Source organism: Pristiophorus japonicus, chromosome 6, assembly GCF_044704955.1.
Source record: "Pristiophorus japonicus isolate sPriJap1 chromosome 6, sPriJap1.hap1, whole genome shotgun sequence".
Lineage (NCBI taxonomy): Eukaryota > Metazoa > Chordata > Chondrichthyes > Pristiophoridae > Pristiophorus > Pristiophorus japonicus.
This window is the reverse complement of record NC_091982.1, coordinates 105,636,458-105,652,544: the sequence shown is the minus strand read 5'-3', so window position 1 is coordinate 105,652,544 and position 16,087 is coordinate 105,636,458. Positions and strand designations below refer to the sequence as shown.

At 41.4% G+C, this 16,087-nt stretch overlaps 1 protein-coding gene across 6 annotated transcripts in view; it reads right to left on the bottom strand.

Moving 5' to 3' along the window:
* Nucleotides 1-16,087, bottom strand: part of hdx (highly divergent homeobox) — a 214,732-nt gene that overhangs the window by 152,103 nt on the left and 46,542 nt on the right. For 5 of the 6 annotated variants that reach the window (XR_011593623.1, XM_070883100.1, XM_070883102.1 and 2 more), the window contains 2 exons: nt 11,682-12,815; nt 1,988-2,041 (listed from right to left, as the gene is read on the bottom strand). Coding sequence is in view for 5 of the 6 variants with exons in the window: in XM_070883100.1 (XP_070739201.1) it covers nt 1,988-2,041; nt 11,682-12,815 (1,188 nt within the window). In the remaining variant the exon portion in view is untranslated. The remainder of the gene's footprint in view (nt 1-1,987; nt 2,042-11,681; nt 12,816-16,087) is intronic. The other variant, XM_070883101.1, reaches the window with a different exon arrangement.

The window sequence follows — 16,087 nt, the reverse complement described above, 5'->3', positions numbered from 1 at the left end:
GGATTGGAAGATGTTCTCCTCTTCAGGCTCGTCGTCATCTGAATCTTCTTTTGCAACGTCAGGGTTGGCTGCAAGTTCTAAAAAATATAACAGAACACAGACAAATGGTTAGCAGCAGAGGAGGGGCAGGATGGGTGGCATGAGTAGGCTCTCACAGCGCAGGCAGCAGGCTGATTTGAAGGACTACGATGAATGATAGCAAATTGCATCAACCGAAGCGTAGCTGATGGAGATATCCCCATGAACTGAAGCATGGCTAGCCCGTGCAGTACTTAACATTTAGCAAAGCCAGACTGTGGAATTTGCAGGACTTACCCTCTCCCTCGAGTGTGGGCCCAGCTTGTGCAGTGGTGGTTGCTTTTCTCCAGGCAGGACCCATCAAAGTAGCGATCCTCTCTTCTAAGGGTGTCAGTGGCTGCAGATTAGCCGGGCCTCCTCCTGTTTGAGTTCTTTCCCTTTTATAATGTGCCACCTTCCTCTGCAAAAATGAAAATGTAACTTTTTAAAGAGAGGGTGTCTTTCTGCTGGGTGGGACATATACAGCTAGTCACATTTACAATTGCAATCCCATTGAAGAAATGAAAATATTACTTACACTAACTACTTGACCAAGGTCCTGCCACTTTTTTTTTTACATTGGCCTCCAGATCTCGAGGTGGTCACCACTGCGCAGTAATCTTCTGCAACTTGGTTCCAGCGTTTCTTCATTTCTTTGAGTGGAACTTTTGTGTGACCTCTGCTGGTGTCCAGCTCCTGCCATCTGTTCTCAATCACAGTACCTAGTGCCTCCACTTCATCCTGTAAGAAATTCTTGGTCCTTGCACCACGTTACATGCTGCAATGCAGCTGCGATTTTTCCAATGCTCTCTCACAGCACTCCTTGTCATACAACTGGCTCTTTAAAAATGGCCGATTGCCAACCCGGAGCTATACGTCTTTTTTTGCATACGCAGAAGGTACGGCATCGTTTTTTCGGCACAGACAGCAGGCTCCACCCCCCCGAGGCGACTGGACACGCTGCGCGGCGCCAAATCTGAATTATACATCGGGGAAACTTTGTCAAAATATTTCTGCCACTTTTCTGGCCTAGAAAAACGGGCGTAACTCTGGCAATACGCCAGAAAACAGATGTGGGCAAAATTGAGCCCTCAGAAAGTCATAAATCTGTGGAATTCTCTGCCCCAGAGAGTGGTGGAGGCGCAGTCACTGAACATATTTAAGGTGGAGATAGACAGATTTCTGAATGATAAGGATGTGAAGGGTTATGGGGAGTGAGCAGGGAAGTGGAGCCCAGCCCAAGATCAGATCAGCCATGATCTTATTAAATGGCGGCGCAGGCTCGAGGGGCCTACTCCTGCTCCTATTTCTCATGTTCTTTATTCGAGAAAAGAAACACTAAAAAAAGAGCAAGAAGAATGGTCCCAGGTGTAAACGCGATGAGCAGTGAGGAAAGGTTAGAAATTTTAAGCTCCACAGGATAAAGAGAAGGTTTTTGAAATGGGGTGCCTCATTGAAGTACATTAAATATTAAATAGTACAGATAAGATAAATCCAGATTTTTACTTCAGAGTAAGCCAGAGGATAGAAATGGAAAGCAGTTGAGAATTCAAAATTTATCAGCAAAATCGTCTTTACGCAGTGAGCAATAAACATGTGAAATAATCTGCCAGGCAGGCAGGCAATTTAAACAAATACACTGGGATTGATCAAAGTAGATCTGGATACTGTGATAGTACCAGAGAGATGAACTTCAATGGGCCAAGTGGACTTTTCTCGTGCCTCGTCGTTCTCATGCAATTAGGTTTCTGAACATTTCTTTTATTTATAAAGACAGTTAGAAACTGGCAAGTCATTTTGGTTGATGTCGTGCTGAGCGATGCGCATTTTAAATAGTAAGCAAGCTTCCCTGGGAAAAGGGCCAATACTTTGCAATTAGTGAACTAGTACGATTTGAAAATTAGTGGCAAGGTGCACACAAAACACTTACTGTTCTTTTCCTTGATGTTCCTGTTAGACAAGGCAATAGGAGAGATCCCGACACCTGAAGCAGAAAATAATATTACTGTGGAAGTTATGAACTATAAAAATGACCATTAATGTGAGCTTCCTCACATTCACCTGATATCCTGAAGCATTAAGTAATTCAAGCAATTATTCCATGTTAGACTCATATCAGATGACAGTATTATGAATAGCTTACAATCGATTTTTTTTTAAAAAGGGTTCCAAGCTTCAAGAATCTCATACTATCTTGCTGGACTGACTAAAATCCATGTTAACATAGCCCTGAATGCAGTCTTCCAGGTGTTAATTGACAACAGATGCAGAGTTAGTATCTTTTAATAGGTTGTATTTTTATGTTGAAGTTGTTCTCGAAGGTGTACAAAACAGACGCACAGGCAAGCACGGCAAACAATTGTGCTAATAATATTCTTGCTCTCACTTCCAATTTTCTCTTATAATTTGAACGGTAACCAATTTCCTTTGGTACTCATTTGGGCAGGGGCAACACAAGACGACTGTTTGACTCTACCCAACGCCCTAAATTGTCATGTCGATTTCTCGAGTTTCCTTCCTTAAAATGGAAGAGGTGAAATTTTACTGCAAGTACATCGTCAATAGTTAACAGTATATTCAATTGTCTCTAGCTTCCATTCACACACCATTTTTAGCTTTGCCGTGATGCTGAAGATGTGTGGAACAGGACTAATAGCTGATCAAATGGAACTCCAGACCTGACTCTGAATTCCCCCAGCACCTGATGGTTTCAGACCTGAACAGTCTTTAGCAGTTCGGGTCCCAAAAATCAAAGTTCAACAGAGCGAGAGCACAAAAACATTAATAAGGTCTACGATGGTTCCCCAATTGGTTATCCCTATTGCGAACCAAGTTAAAACATTTTCTGATATCTACAGATGTTGAAGGAAGAATCTGCAGGGGAGTGGGATTAATTGGAGAAAGAGCCGGCACAGGCACGATGGCTGAATGGCCTCCTTCTGTGCTCTAAGATTCTATACAAAATGAATTGCAGTGTTTTGTGCGCTTGTGACATCACGTAATCATCACATTGGCACAATTCTAACAAACTGCCACCAACTCAGATTAGGCTTTGGCAGTGTAAGTATCACTCGGCCTTAAAAAACCCCAAGGGAACTTAGCAGAAATTGTTCAGAGTTCAATAGATGTCGTGTCAATGTGCCGTGTAGTTCCAACCAGCACAAAGATTGTGTGCCAGCACGATACCCGCCCTCCTGTATGGCTCAGAGATGTGGACCATATACAGTAGATACCTCAAATCGCTGGAGTGTTCCATCTTCAAACACTCCATATTGCAGCCCACAGGTATTAATGGGGATGGCAGTTGTTTCAAAAGGAGTATTTGCAGTTCAGCAAAACTGAAATGGAATGTTTCCTCATTTATGTTCCTATTTGAACAGCTTTAGAAAAATGCAGCCTCCAGTACAAATTTACCAACATTTTAAACAGTTTATTTTCCTTCAGAGATTTGAACTTATGCAAAATCCAAGTTTAACTGAAAATATAAAATGCATGTTAACTCAAAGCAATGTCTTTCTTACCTCATGCAGGCTGCAAAATGCCATTGGCAATCTGACTGCAGTTAGGCTGTGGAACATGCACATCTCAACATGAATATATTCATCTCACATACATACAGTCTCCTGATGTTAATTCAAAGTATTGTTTTTCAATTATGAAATTTTACAGTGTGATAATTTAATGCTAAAATGAATTATCAGGTCATTTAAATTAAGCAACTTTGAATTAAGAGTAAACTGTATATCTGTACTTTCATGAGCTTTTCCCAAATCTACTATAGCTCGTCGTTTCAGCGAGACAGGTGCAATTGAACCACATTTCTCCTCCCGCGTTTCAAGTGGAAAATAAGTTGCTTTGCAGCAACATGCAAGTCACTGTAGATGAACACTTTTCTCTCAGTCACTTCTTTTAGCAATATCTCCAAAAACAAGTAAAAATACCCAAATTGGAGAACTTTTATATGCACTCTGCCTATGCAGAAAAAATATTCGAGTGACACAAGGAACTACCATTTCAGAATCCTGACATCTTCATAATCCTTCATTATCCAACTTGGGGCCTACCTGATCACTAAGTGATCCATTGACCCCCTGGGAAAGCTACGACTGAACATTTCAGACCGCAGATGGTGGCTCAGCAGATGCCACTGTGGGGTATCCTTCTCAAAATAATCTTCAACCACAAAAAAAGTTCAGCTCAGTGCTAAAACAGTGCTATAAGCATTCTGCACACTTCTACATGGAAACACATGGTGGAGAAATGCTTTGGGCACAATACGTGATGACATTGAAAATGAATTCAAGACGACAGGTTTTATGGCCTTTATTGCAAAGGGGTTAGAGAATAAAGAAGTCTTACTACAATTGTATAGGACTGATACCACACCTGAAGTTCTGTACACAGATTTGGTCTCCTTATCTGAGAAAGGACATACATGCCTTAGAGACAGTGCAACAAAGGTTCACTAGATTGATCCCTGGATTGAGTGGGTTGTCCTATGAGGACAGATTGAGTAGATTGGGCCTATACTCTCTGGAGTTTAGAAGAATGAGAGGTAGTCTCATTGAAACATATAAGATTCTGCGGGGGATTGACAGGGTAGATGTTGAGAAGTTGTTTCCCCACCTGGAGAGCCTAGGACTAGGGGGCATAGTCTCAGGATAAGAAGTCAGCTATTTAAGACTGAGACGAAGAGGAATTTCTTCAATAAGAGGGTTGTGAATCTTTGGAATTCTCTATCCAAAAGGGATGTGGATGCTGAGTCGTTGTGTATTCAAGGCTGAGAGAGATAGATTTTTGGATACTAGGGGAATCAAGGGATAGGGGGATCAAGCGGAAAAGTGGAGTTGAGGTCGAAGATCAGCCATGATCTTGGCGGAGCAGGCTCGAAGCCTATTCCTGCTCTTAATATTTCTGTTATGTTTACAATTCCACTGCACATAACGATCCGAGTGATCTTTGCTCCATGTTTGTCAAACGTATGTGCACTGCAGAAGAAAGACTTACATTTATATACTGCAGAATATAAACTGATTTCATTTCTGAAACAATTCTGTTTGGTTCAGAACATATGACCAAGGTCCTTTTGTAACTCAGTGAAATATATGTTCTGTTTCAAAAGGTGCAAAAAGATCAGGTGAAGTGGAACTCTTCAAGGGGCACTTTCAGACATCTCCCAAATGAGAAAAGACAAACCAACTACTCATGCCCAAGATCAAATATAGAGCAGCTGTCTTCCTTTGTAAGTATCTAACTCATGTTAATGTATGGATGGATGAACAGAAGAAACATAAATAAGCTTGTACAGCATTAAATACAAATCCCATTTGAGATACAAAGATTGCTCTGCCAAAATCCCCAGATCAAATGTAAGAGGTGTTCACCAATTGACTATAACAATCGCAAGTAAAGATGCGGCAAAAGCTGCAGCATAAACCTTAGCAGAAATTAAAGAAACACCTGTAAATATTGCACAACAGTTGGAATCTCACATAATCATAGAATCATAGAAATTTACAGCACGGGAGGTGGTACAGGCCGACAAAGAGCTATCCAGCCCAATCCCACTCTCCAGCTCTTGGTCCGTAGCACTTTAGGTTACGGCATTTCAAGTGCATATCAAGTACCTTTTAAATGTGGTGAGGGCTTCTGCCTCTACCACCCTTTCAGGCAGTGAGTTCCAGACCCCCACCACCCTCTGGGTGAAAACATTTCCCCTCAAATTCCCTCAAAACCTCTTACCAATTCCCTTAAATCTATTCCCCCTGGTTGTTGACCCCTCCGCTAATGGAAACAGGTGCTTCCCATCCACTCTATCTAGGCCGCTCAATTTTATACACCTCAATAAGGTCCCCCCTCAGCCTCTTCCACTCCAAAGAAAACAACCCCAGCCTATCCAATCCTTCCCCACAGCTAAAATTTTCCAGTCCAGGCAACATCCTCATAAGTCTCCTCTGTACCCTCTCTCCAGTGCAATCACATCCCTCCTGTAATGTGGTGACCAGAACTGCACACAGTACTCCAGTTGTGGCCCAACCAGTGTTCTACACAGTTCAAGAATAATCCCCCTGCTCTGGTATTCTATGCCTCGGCCAAGGCAAGTATTCTGTATGCCTTCTTAACCACCCTATCTACCTGGCCTCCTATCTTCAGGGATCTGTGGACGTGCACTCCAAGGTCCTTTTGTTCCTCTATACTTTTTGGTGTCCGACCATTTATTGTGTATTCCCTTGCCTTGTTATCCCTCCCCAAATGCATTAGCTCACACTTCTCAGGATTGAATTCCATTTGTCACTGTTCTGCCCACCTGACCAGTTCATTGATATCTTCCTGCAGTCCACAGCTTTCTTAAAAGAACATAAGAAATAGGAACAGGAGTAGGCCATATGGCCCCTCGAGCCTGCTCAGCCATTCAATCAGGTCATGGCTGATCTGATCATGGACTCAGCTCCACTTCCCTGCCCGCTCCCCATAACCCCTTAGCGTCTATTTCTGTCTTAAATTTATTCTCGTCTGTCCCATCAGTGGAAACATCCTCTCTGCATCCACCTTGTCAAGCCCCCTCAGAATCTTATACGTTTCGATAAGATCACCTCTCATTCTTCTGAATTCCAATGAGTAGAGGCCCAACGTACTCAACCTTTCCTCACAAGTCAACGCTCTCATCCCCAAAATCAACCTAGTGAACCTTCTCTGAACTGCCTCCAAAGCAAGAATATCCTTTCGTAAATATAGAAACCAAAACTGTACGCAGTATTCCAGGTATGGCCTCACCAATACCTTGTATTGCTGTAGCAAGACTTCCCTGCTTTTATACTCCATCCCCTTTGCAATAAAGGCCAAGATATCATTCGCCTTCCTGATCACTTGCTGTACCTGCATACTATCTTTTTGCGTTTCATGCACAAGTACCCCATTCTTCATCATCAACCACACGGCCAATTTTTGTATCATCTGCAAACTTCTTAATCATACCCCCTACATTCAAGTCTAAATCATTGATATTTACCACAAAAAGCAAGGGACCTACGACTGAGCCCTGCAGAACCCCACTGGAAACAGCCTTCCAGTCACAAAAACACCCATCAACCATTACCCTTTGCTTCTTGCCTCAGCCAATTTTGGATCCAATTTGCCACGGATCTCATGGGCTTTTACTTTTGTGACCAGTCTGCCAAATGGGACTTATTAAAAGTTTTGTTAAAATCCGTATACACTACATCAAACGCACTACTCTCATCGACCCCTCCTTGTTACCTTCTCAAAAAATTCAAAGTTAATCAGACATGACCTTCCCTTAACAAATCCATGCTGACTGTCCTTGATTAATCCGTGAATTTCTAAATGACGATTTATCCTGTCCCTCAGAATTTTTTCCAATAATTTTCTCATCACCGAGGTTAGGCTGACCAGTCTGTAATTACTCGGTCTATCCCTTTCTCCCTTTTTAAACAAAGCTACAATATTAGCAGTCCTCCAGCACCACACCTGTAGCCAGAGAGGATTGGAAAATGGTCAGAGCCTGTTATTTCCTTTTTTGCTTCTCTTAACAGACTGGGATACATTTCATCCAGGCCTGGGAATTTATCCACTTTTAAAGCTGCTACACCCCTTAATACTTCCTCTCTCACTATGTTTATTTCATCTAATATTTCACACTCCTCCTCCCTGATTGCAATGTTTGCATCGCCCCTCTCTTGTGAAAACAGATACAAAGTATTCATTTAGAACCATACCCATGTCTTCCGCCTCCACATACAGATTACCTTTATGGTGTTTAACAGGTCCTACTCTTTCTTTAGTTACGAGTACTGGGGGAATCTCAAAGAACCTTAATTTAAATACTATACGCTGTGTTAATCTCTAAAAGTCCTCATGCATGTGTATTGCAGAACTACTTCCTTAGATAGAAAATCTTACCGTTAGCTCCATGGGGATCTAACTAGCAGTCTAGCTGAGAACTTGCAAAAGTCAGAACAAAAGCAAGCAAGTACAATTTGAGTGACGGGCAGTTTTAGAAACATAGAAAATAGGTGCAGGACGAGGTCATTCAGCCCTTCAAGCCTGCACCACCATTCAATAAGATCATGGCTGATCGTTCACCTCACTACCCCTTTCCTGCTTTCTCTCCATACCCCTTGATCCCTTTAGCCATAAGGGCCATATCTAACTCTCTCTTGAATACATCCAATGAACTGGCATCAACAACTCTCTGCGGTAGGGAATTCCACAGGTTAACAACTCTCTGAGTGAAGAGGTTTCTCCACATCTAAGTTCTAAATGGCTTACCCCTTATCCTTAGACTATGTCTCCTGGTTCTGGACTTCCCCAACATCGAAAATATTCTTCCTGCATCTAACCTGTCCAGTCCCGTCAGAATTTTATATGTTTCTATGAGATCCCCTCTCATCCTTCTAAACTCCAGTGAATACAGGCCCAGTCGATCCAGTCTCTCCTTATATGTCAGTCCTGCCATCCCGGGAATCAGTCTGGTGAACCTTCGCTGCACTCCCTCAATAGCAAGAACGTCCTTCCTCAGATTAGGAGACCAAAACTGAATACAATATTCCAGGTGAGGCATCACCAAGGCCCTGTACAACTGCAGCAAGACCTCCCTGCTCATTTATTCAAATCCCCTAGCTATGAAAGCCAACATACCATTTGCCTTCTTCACCGCCTGCTGTACCTGCATGCCAACTTTCAATGACTGATGTACCATGACACCCAGGTCTCGTTGCACCTCCCCTTTTCCTAATCTGCCGCCATTCAGATAATATTCTGCCTTCATGTTTTTGCCACTAACCTCACATTTATTCACATTATACTGCATCTGCAATGTGTTTGCCCACTCACCTAACCTGTCCAAGTCACCCTGCAGCCTCTTAGCGCCCTCCTCACAGCTCACACCACCACCCAGTTTAGTGTCATCTGCAAACTTGGAGATATTACACTCAATTCCTTCATCTAAATCATTAATGTATATTGTAAATAGCTGGGGTCCCAGCACGGAGTCCTGCGGCACCCCACTAGTCACTGCCTGCCATTCTGAAAAGGACCCGTTGATCCCGACTTTCCGCTTCCTGTCTGCCAACCAGTTCTCTATCCACGTCAGTACATTACCCCCAATACCATGTGCTTTAATTTTGCACACCAATCTCTTGTGTGGGACCTTGTCAAAAGCCTTATGAAAGTCCAAATACACCACATCTACTGGTTCTCCCTTGTCCACTCTGCTAGTTACATCCTCAAAAAATTCTAGCAGATTTGTCAAGCATGATTTCCCTTTCATAAATCCATGCTGACTTGGACCGATCCTGTCACTGCTTTCTAAATGCACTGCTATTTCATCTTTATAATTGATTCCAACATTTTCCCCACTACTGATGTCAGGCGAACCGGTCTATAATTACCCGTTTTCTCTCTCCCTCCTTTTTTAAAAAGTGGTGTTACATTAGCTACCCTCCAGTCCATAGGAACTGATCCAGAGTCGATAGACTATTAGAAAATGATCACCAATGCATCCACTATTTCTAGGGCCACTTCCTTAAGTACTCTGGGATGCAAACTAGCAGGCCCCGTGGATTTATCAGCTTTCAATCCCATCAATTTCCCTAACACAATTTCCCGCCTAATAAGGATTTCCTTCAGTTCCTCCTTCTCACTGGATCCTCGGTCCCTTAGTATTTCCGGAAGGTTATTTGTGTCTTCCTTCGTGAAGACAGAACCAAAGTATTTGTTCAACTGGTCTGCCATTTCTTTGTTCCCCAATTCACCTGAATCTGACTGCAAGGGACCTATGTTTGTCCTCACTAATCTTTTCCTCTTCACATATCTATAGAAGCTTTTGCAGTCAGTTTTTATGTTCCCAGCAAGCTTCCTCTCGTACTCTATTTCCCCCCTCCGAATTAAACCCTTTATCCTCCTCTGCTGAATTATAAAATTCTCCCAGTCCTCAGGTTTGCTTTTTCTGGCCAATTTATATGCCTCTTCCTTGGATTTAACACTATCCTTAATTTCCTTTGTTAGCCACGGTTAAGCTACCTTCCCCGTTTTATTTTTATTCCAGACAGGGATATACAATTGTTGAAGTGCATCCATGTGATCTTTAAATGTTTGCCATTGCCTATCCACCGTCAACCCTTTAAGTATCATTCGCCAGTCTATTCTAGCTAATTCACGTCTCATACAATCGAAGTTACCTTTCCTTAAGTTCAGGACCCTAGTCTCTGAATTAACTGTGTCACTCTCCATCTTAATAAAGAATTCTACCATATTATGGTCACTCTTCCCCAAGGGGTCTCGCACAAGAAGATTGCTAATTAGTCCTTTCTGATTACATATCACCCAGTCTAGGATGGCCAGCCCTCTAGTTGGTTCCTTGACATTTGGTCCAGAAAACCATCCCTAATACACTCCAGGAAATCCTCCTCCACCGCATCGCTACCAGATTGGTTAGCCCAATCAATATGTAGATTAATGTCGCCCATGATAACTGCTGTACCTTTATTGCACGCATCCCTAATTTCTTGTTTGATGTTGTCCCCAACCTCACTACTACTGTTTGGTGGTCTGTACACAACTCCCACTAGCGTTTTCTGCCCTTTGGTATTCCGTAGCTCCACCAATACCGATTCCACATCATCCAAGATAATGTCCTTCCTTACTATTGCGTTAATTTCCTCTTTAACCAGCAACGCCACCCCACCTCCTTTTCCTTTCTGTCTATCCTTCCTGAATGTTGAATACCCCTGGATGTTGAGTTCCCAGCCTTGATCACTCTGGAGCCATGTCCCCGTGATGCCAATTATATCATATTTGTTACTTGCTGCCTGCGCAGTTAATTTGTCCACCTTATTACGAATACTCCTCGCATTGAGGCACAGAGCCTTCAGGCTTGTCTTTTTAACACACTTTGGCCCTTTAGAATTTTGCTGTAATGTGGCCCTTTTTGCCTTGGGTTTCTCTGCCCTCCACTTTCGCTTTTCTTCTTTCTATTTTTTGCTTCTGCCCCCATTGTACTTCCCTCTGTCTCCCTGCATAGGTTCCCATCCCCCTGCCATATTAGTTTAACCCCTCCCCAACAGCACTAGCAAACACTCCCCCACAGCACTAGCAAACACTCCCCCAAGGACAGATGCAGGTTTTGAACTCTCAACCTTCTGGGTTGGAAGACAAACATTCTAACTTTTGAAACACGAAGGTTTTCAATGTAATGGAGAGATCAGGTCCATGTTCCAACTTTATTACAGTATATTTGAGTTTTACATTGACTTGTAATTAGCAATAAAGATTACTGATATTTTTGACTATTCAGTCAACAAAATAAAATGTGTGTGTTTACATTATATCGAAAACAAAGATTGACTCCAAGTATAATTGCCTCAAAAGAAGTATCCAATCAGACACTGGTTGAAAAATTAAACTATCAAGAACAAATTATATTGCCACTTATGTTAGAATTTTACTGAGGTTTAAAAATCAAAAGGCAAGCATTCAGCAGATGAACAATGTGATTTTATGCACATACAACTACATTTTAAATGATTGCATATCTCTTTTTCAATTTTACACAATTGCAGCATAATTTCCAAACAGATCTAAAAAAAACTAATAAGTACTGTTACCTGATAGTTGCTTTGACTGGGGGTTAGCCTTTGGTTGCTAGATGACGGAAGGCGGAGGTTGAATGAATCCTTTGATGAAGCATTACTGTACAAGGTCATTGCTGTCCCTGGCGTTCGGAATTCTCCACTGCGGTAGAATACACTTCCAGGCACATCCCTCGCACTGACTTGTGGCGTGCCAGTGCTAATGTTCTTCACTGGCATTGCAAGAGACGTATTTGAGCACTCCATTTCTTTTGGTGTATTTGCTTCAGAAATTCTTGGATGATTCTTCAGCTCCGAACTCATTGATGCAAGCTCCTCCTCCCTTGTATACTCATCAACATCTCCCGTTTCCATGGCAATGGAAAAGCATCCACTTTCCATCTGACGCGAGTTCCTAAACGCATGGTCCCCTCTGTTTCTTGGGGACTGCTCACTGCCTGCCAGCGAGTATACATCACGGATCTGAAGAGAGCTGACAGCAGGGTCTCCTGCGCTTCGGTTAACCTTTGAATCAGATGAACAGCTGGAAGTGCTTCTTGAGAAAGGAGGCTCAGAATTGAACTTCAGTGGACATGGAGACAGTTCTGCAATGGTTGAATTAAACTGTTGTTTTGGCCACCCACCAACTGACTTAGCTGCTGCTGACTGTACTCTATTTACTTCAGTCTGAACATAACCAGGACTGTAGTTTTTGGGACTGGAGGAGTATACAGTGCTGGTGGGACTATGAAGATTTAAGTGTCTTGATCCAGGAGTCATTTTCTCACAAAATGGAATTGCAGGGTTTTTAGAAACAGACTGTCTTTGACTAGTGACATGCGGTTGTAATTCCATTTCAGTTATCGTTCGCCCAATGGGCCTATGTACAGGACCCTTAGGATTTTCGCATCTGTGGCCATCCTTTTGGTGGGTCAGCCCTTGTCCACTAACAGAATGGGTAGAGGTAAACACACCCGTTACCATTACATTTCGGCATGGTGATGTTAAAATGGTTTGCTGGCACTGGGATGGAGTCACAAGGCCAGTATTTTTCACGGGCGTCTCAGATTTTCCCACCATACCGTTACCTGTTGGTCCTTGCATAGACACTGTATCATCCAGACTGTATTTTGTAGAATTCAGTTTCCTTCTTTTATTGCCAATCCAAGTCTGCAAAACAGATGCCATTAAGTGTGCAAAATGGTTTTTTTAAAAACTTTAATAAATTAAGAACATGCTCAAGTAAAAAGCAGAAAAGCTCAGTGCAGCCTGCTTAAAATAGATAGGAATAGAAGGGAGAAGGCAGCCAATCCTCATAACTTGGTGATTTTATAAGTTCGTTATTAAAAAGATCTTTTACCAAAAAACAAGTTTGGTTGTAGCTTTTAATAAAGTGTGTTTAAGAATTTCAATTAAAGTTCCATTTCTCAGAATCACATCTACTTTTACAATTACCATCAGCTTGATTTTGCATGGCTGTACCATCCAATGACTCAGACAGAAACTTGAAATGCAAGACTAAGATTCCAGCAATTTGCAGTCAGATTTGCATGTGAAAAGTTGACCTAATGGATGGGTTTCCATAGCAACAAGTGGTGAACAAGACCTCTTATGACAATTTGGCTAATCAGGTGCCAATGCACCTTGAAAGAATTGGATAAAATCAATCACTGGTAGTGCCACATTTGGAATAGTGTGTAGTTTTTGGGCGTCCCTACCTCCAAAAGGATATCGATACATTAAAACTGGTACTAAGAAGGAGCGATGGGGATTATTCAGGATTTAAAACCAAAGTTGGAAAAGGAAGGCCCCCATATGGAAACTTACTTGGGGCATGGTTCAAGTCTTACCTAAAAATATGCTTAATGTAACTGTTACTGAACTGATCTCGCTACTATAGCGCACAGGCATGGAATAAACAAGCTCCAACTAAAGTCAACAATTTAAAGAACTTCTCTCTCTCTCTCTCTCTTACCCCTGTTCCAACCCCAAGCTAGCTATATTGAAAAACCTGTTTAACCTAGAATCTAATTTTTATAAGAGTTAAAATGTATAGCTGCTTAGAAACTCCAGTGAAAGTTAGAGATGATAAAGCATAACCAAATACTGTATTAAACACTGGACGACGTCTAGAATAGATGGTCCCGTTGAAATTCCATTGCTGGAGAAAACTGAGTGGATGCAAATTTTAGATTGGATATCCTGGTGCTTTGCTAGATTACATGCGAGAGTCAGAAGTGATGTCAAGAGTTTTAATCTTCTGGCACCTTTTTCCTTGTGGCTATTTATTTCCTTCAGAAGATAAAATTGCAGGAGGCCGTGAAAATGCAAACTGTACATGGAGTGAGGAAGAAGTGGACTCACTGAGTCAAATTGCCTTTTCTCATTCCATGTTATTGAAACACTAGCCACATACAATTTTAATAATGAACTTTAAAATTGTGCGGTGAAACTCATTTAAAGCCGTATTCTTGCATGGATTTTAAACATACTGTGGAAAGTACAGGTGCGTGGTACCGACAACCAGTCACTCGGCATCAACATAATCTGTATACAGCTGTGTTACTAGTTTTTAAGAAATCCATAAACAACCAATGCTGGACAGCAGAATGTAATCCTTGCTTAGAAGAAAACAGTTAATAAAGAGAACCTGGATAATGAAGTGTTCATTTCTTTTTAAACAATGCTATTCATCTCAACAGTACAATGACCGTCAAGACTTGTATTACTTAAACAAAAGCAAAATACTGCTGATACTGGAAATCTGAAATAAAAACAGAAAGTGTTGGGAGAGAAACAGAGTTAACGTTTTAAGTCGACAATGAAAGGTCACCGACCTGAAACATGAATTCTGTTTCTCCATAGATGTTGCCTGATCTGCTGAGTATTTCTAGCGTACTTAAGTTATCGTACTTAAGTTTAGCTGAGCAGGAGCGACGCCACTTTGGATATTGCAGCACCAAATTTGAATCAAAATTGCAGTGCAGCACAACAATTATTTTATCAAAGAAAACCTCCATTCGTAAGGAATGCCCTCTCGCAATTCTCTGCCTCCCTCTCGAAACCACCTTTCGTGTTTCGAGTAAACACTAATTTTCCCTCTGCAAAGTGTAGACACATGTGAATTTTAATAAATAAAGAACAGGAAATGCTGGAAATATGCAGGTTAGAAGAGAAGAAAAATTAGGATGGTTCATTCGTTTCACATTTCCACTATTTTCTGATTTTATTTCTGATTTTAAGCGTTCTTTTTAATCCCCCTTCTGGGTGCAAATTTTAAATGCCCTGGATTTTTAAACAAACCAATACCACTTTTAATGGAAAAAGTCTCATCATTCAGAGTAAATAAGGAGAAACTGCTTCCACTGGTAACCAGTGAACACAGAATTAAGATAATTAGTAAAAGAACTAGAGGAGAGAAGAGGGAGAAGTTCTGATATGGAATGCACTGCATGAAAAGGTAGTGGAAGCAGACTCAATGGTAACTTTCAAAAGTGAATTTGATATATATTTGTAATTGCTGTGGTAGTGCCTCAAAATTGTAGCTTTTGATATGCTCACTCAGTCCAGATCTGCCCTGGAATTCAATACTTTCTGCAGGAGCTTACCCACAATTGGTCTTTCGAGAATTATATTTTTTTTAAAGTTTTTTCGGAACAAGTGTTTTTTGCAAAAATTATTGGAGAGGAAAATATGTTTTTTGTGTCCTTAGTTTACATTCATAATCTAGTGCAGTCTAGTGAAATTTTGATGTATTCAGTTAACTATTTCTTAATATTTCACAATGTTAGCAGTACAACTGAGCCAGTCACACAAACCTTCTAATAAAGCACCATGGAAAGCCACCTGACAATCCATTGAAAACAGTGAAAGTATGACTGCATACACCTAAAGATTCACAAATTAAAAAAGCATTTATTTTCAGTTCTAGCACTGCAGAAAAAAATGACATTGGACTGAACACTGGCCAGGCACAAGGCTAAGAAAAGGCATATTTACACAAACTTGTAGTACAAAATAAATTAGATATCGTGGGATCCACTAGGCTTGAGGTCCAGTGGACAGCAGAGAATGCCAATCCACAGGGAAGAGGACTATAATGAGTTCTGCAGTGGCTTTGTCTGGGTATCTGCCTGTAAATTAAACCCATACATACAAATCTAAATTTATAAACAAACTCCCAACAGGTAATTGTAGCTTGAAATAAAAAGCTCCCAGCACCCATCTAACTGTTCATTAGAAGTACTCAACACCAGGGATGGCTGAAGCGCGGCTGCCAGTATAAAATGGTATATTCAGGCCCAGGCCTTGCAAATACCTGTACAACAGAAAGCAAAATTCCAACCTACAAATTTGGACGTGTGATTTATTTTTAGGACTGCATTTTACAGGCAAATACTTAAGGGCGAGTTTGATGTAGCACTTTTAAAAGAAGAGAGAAC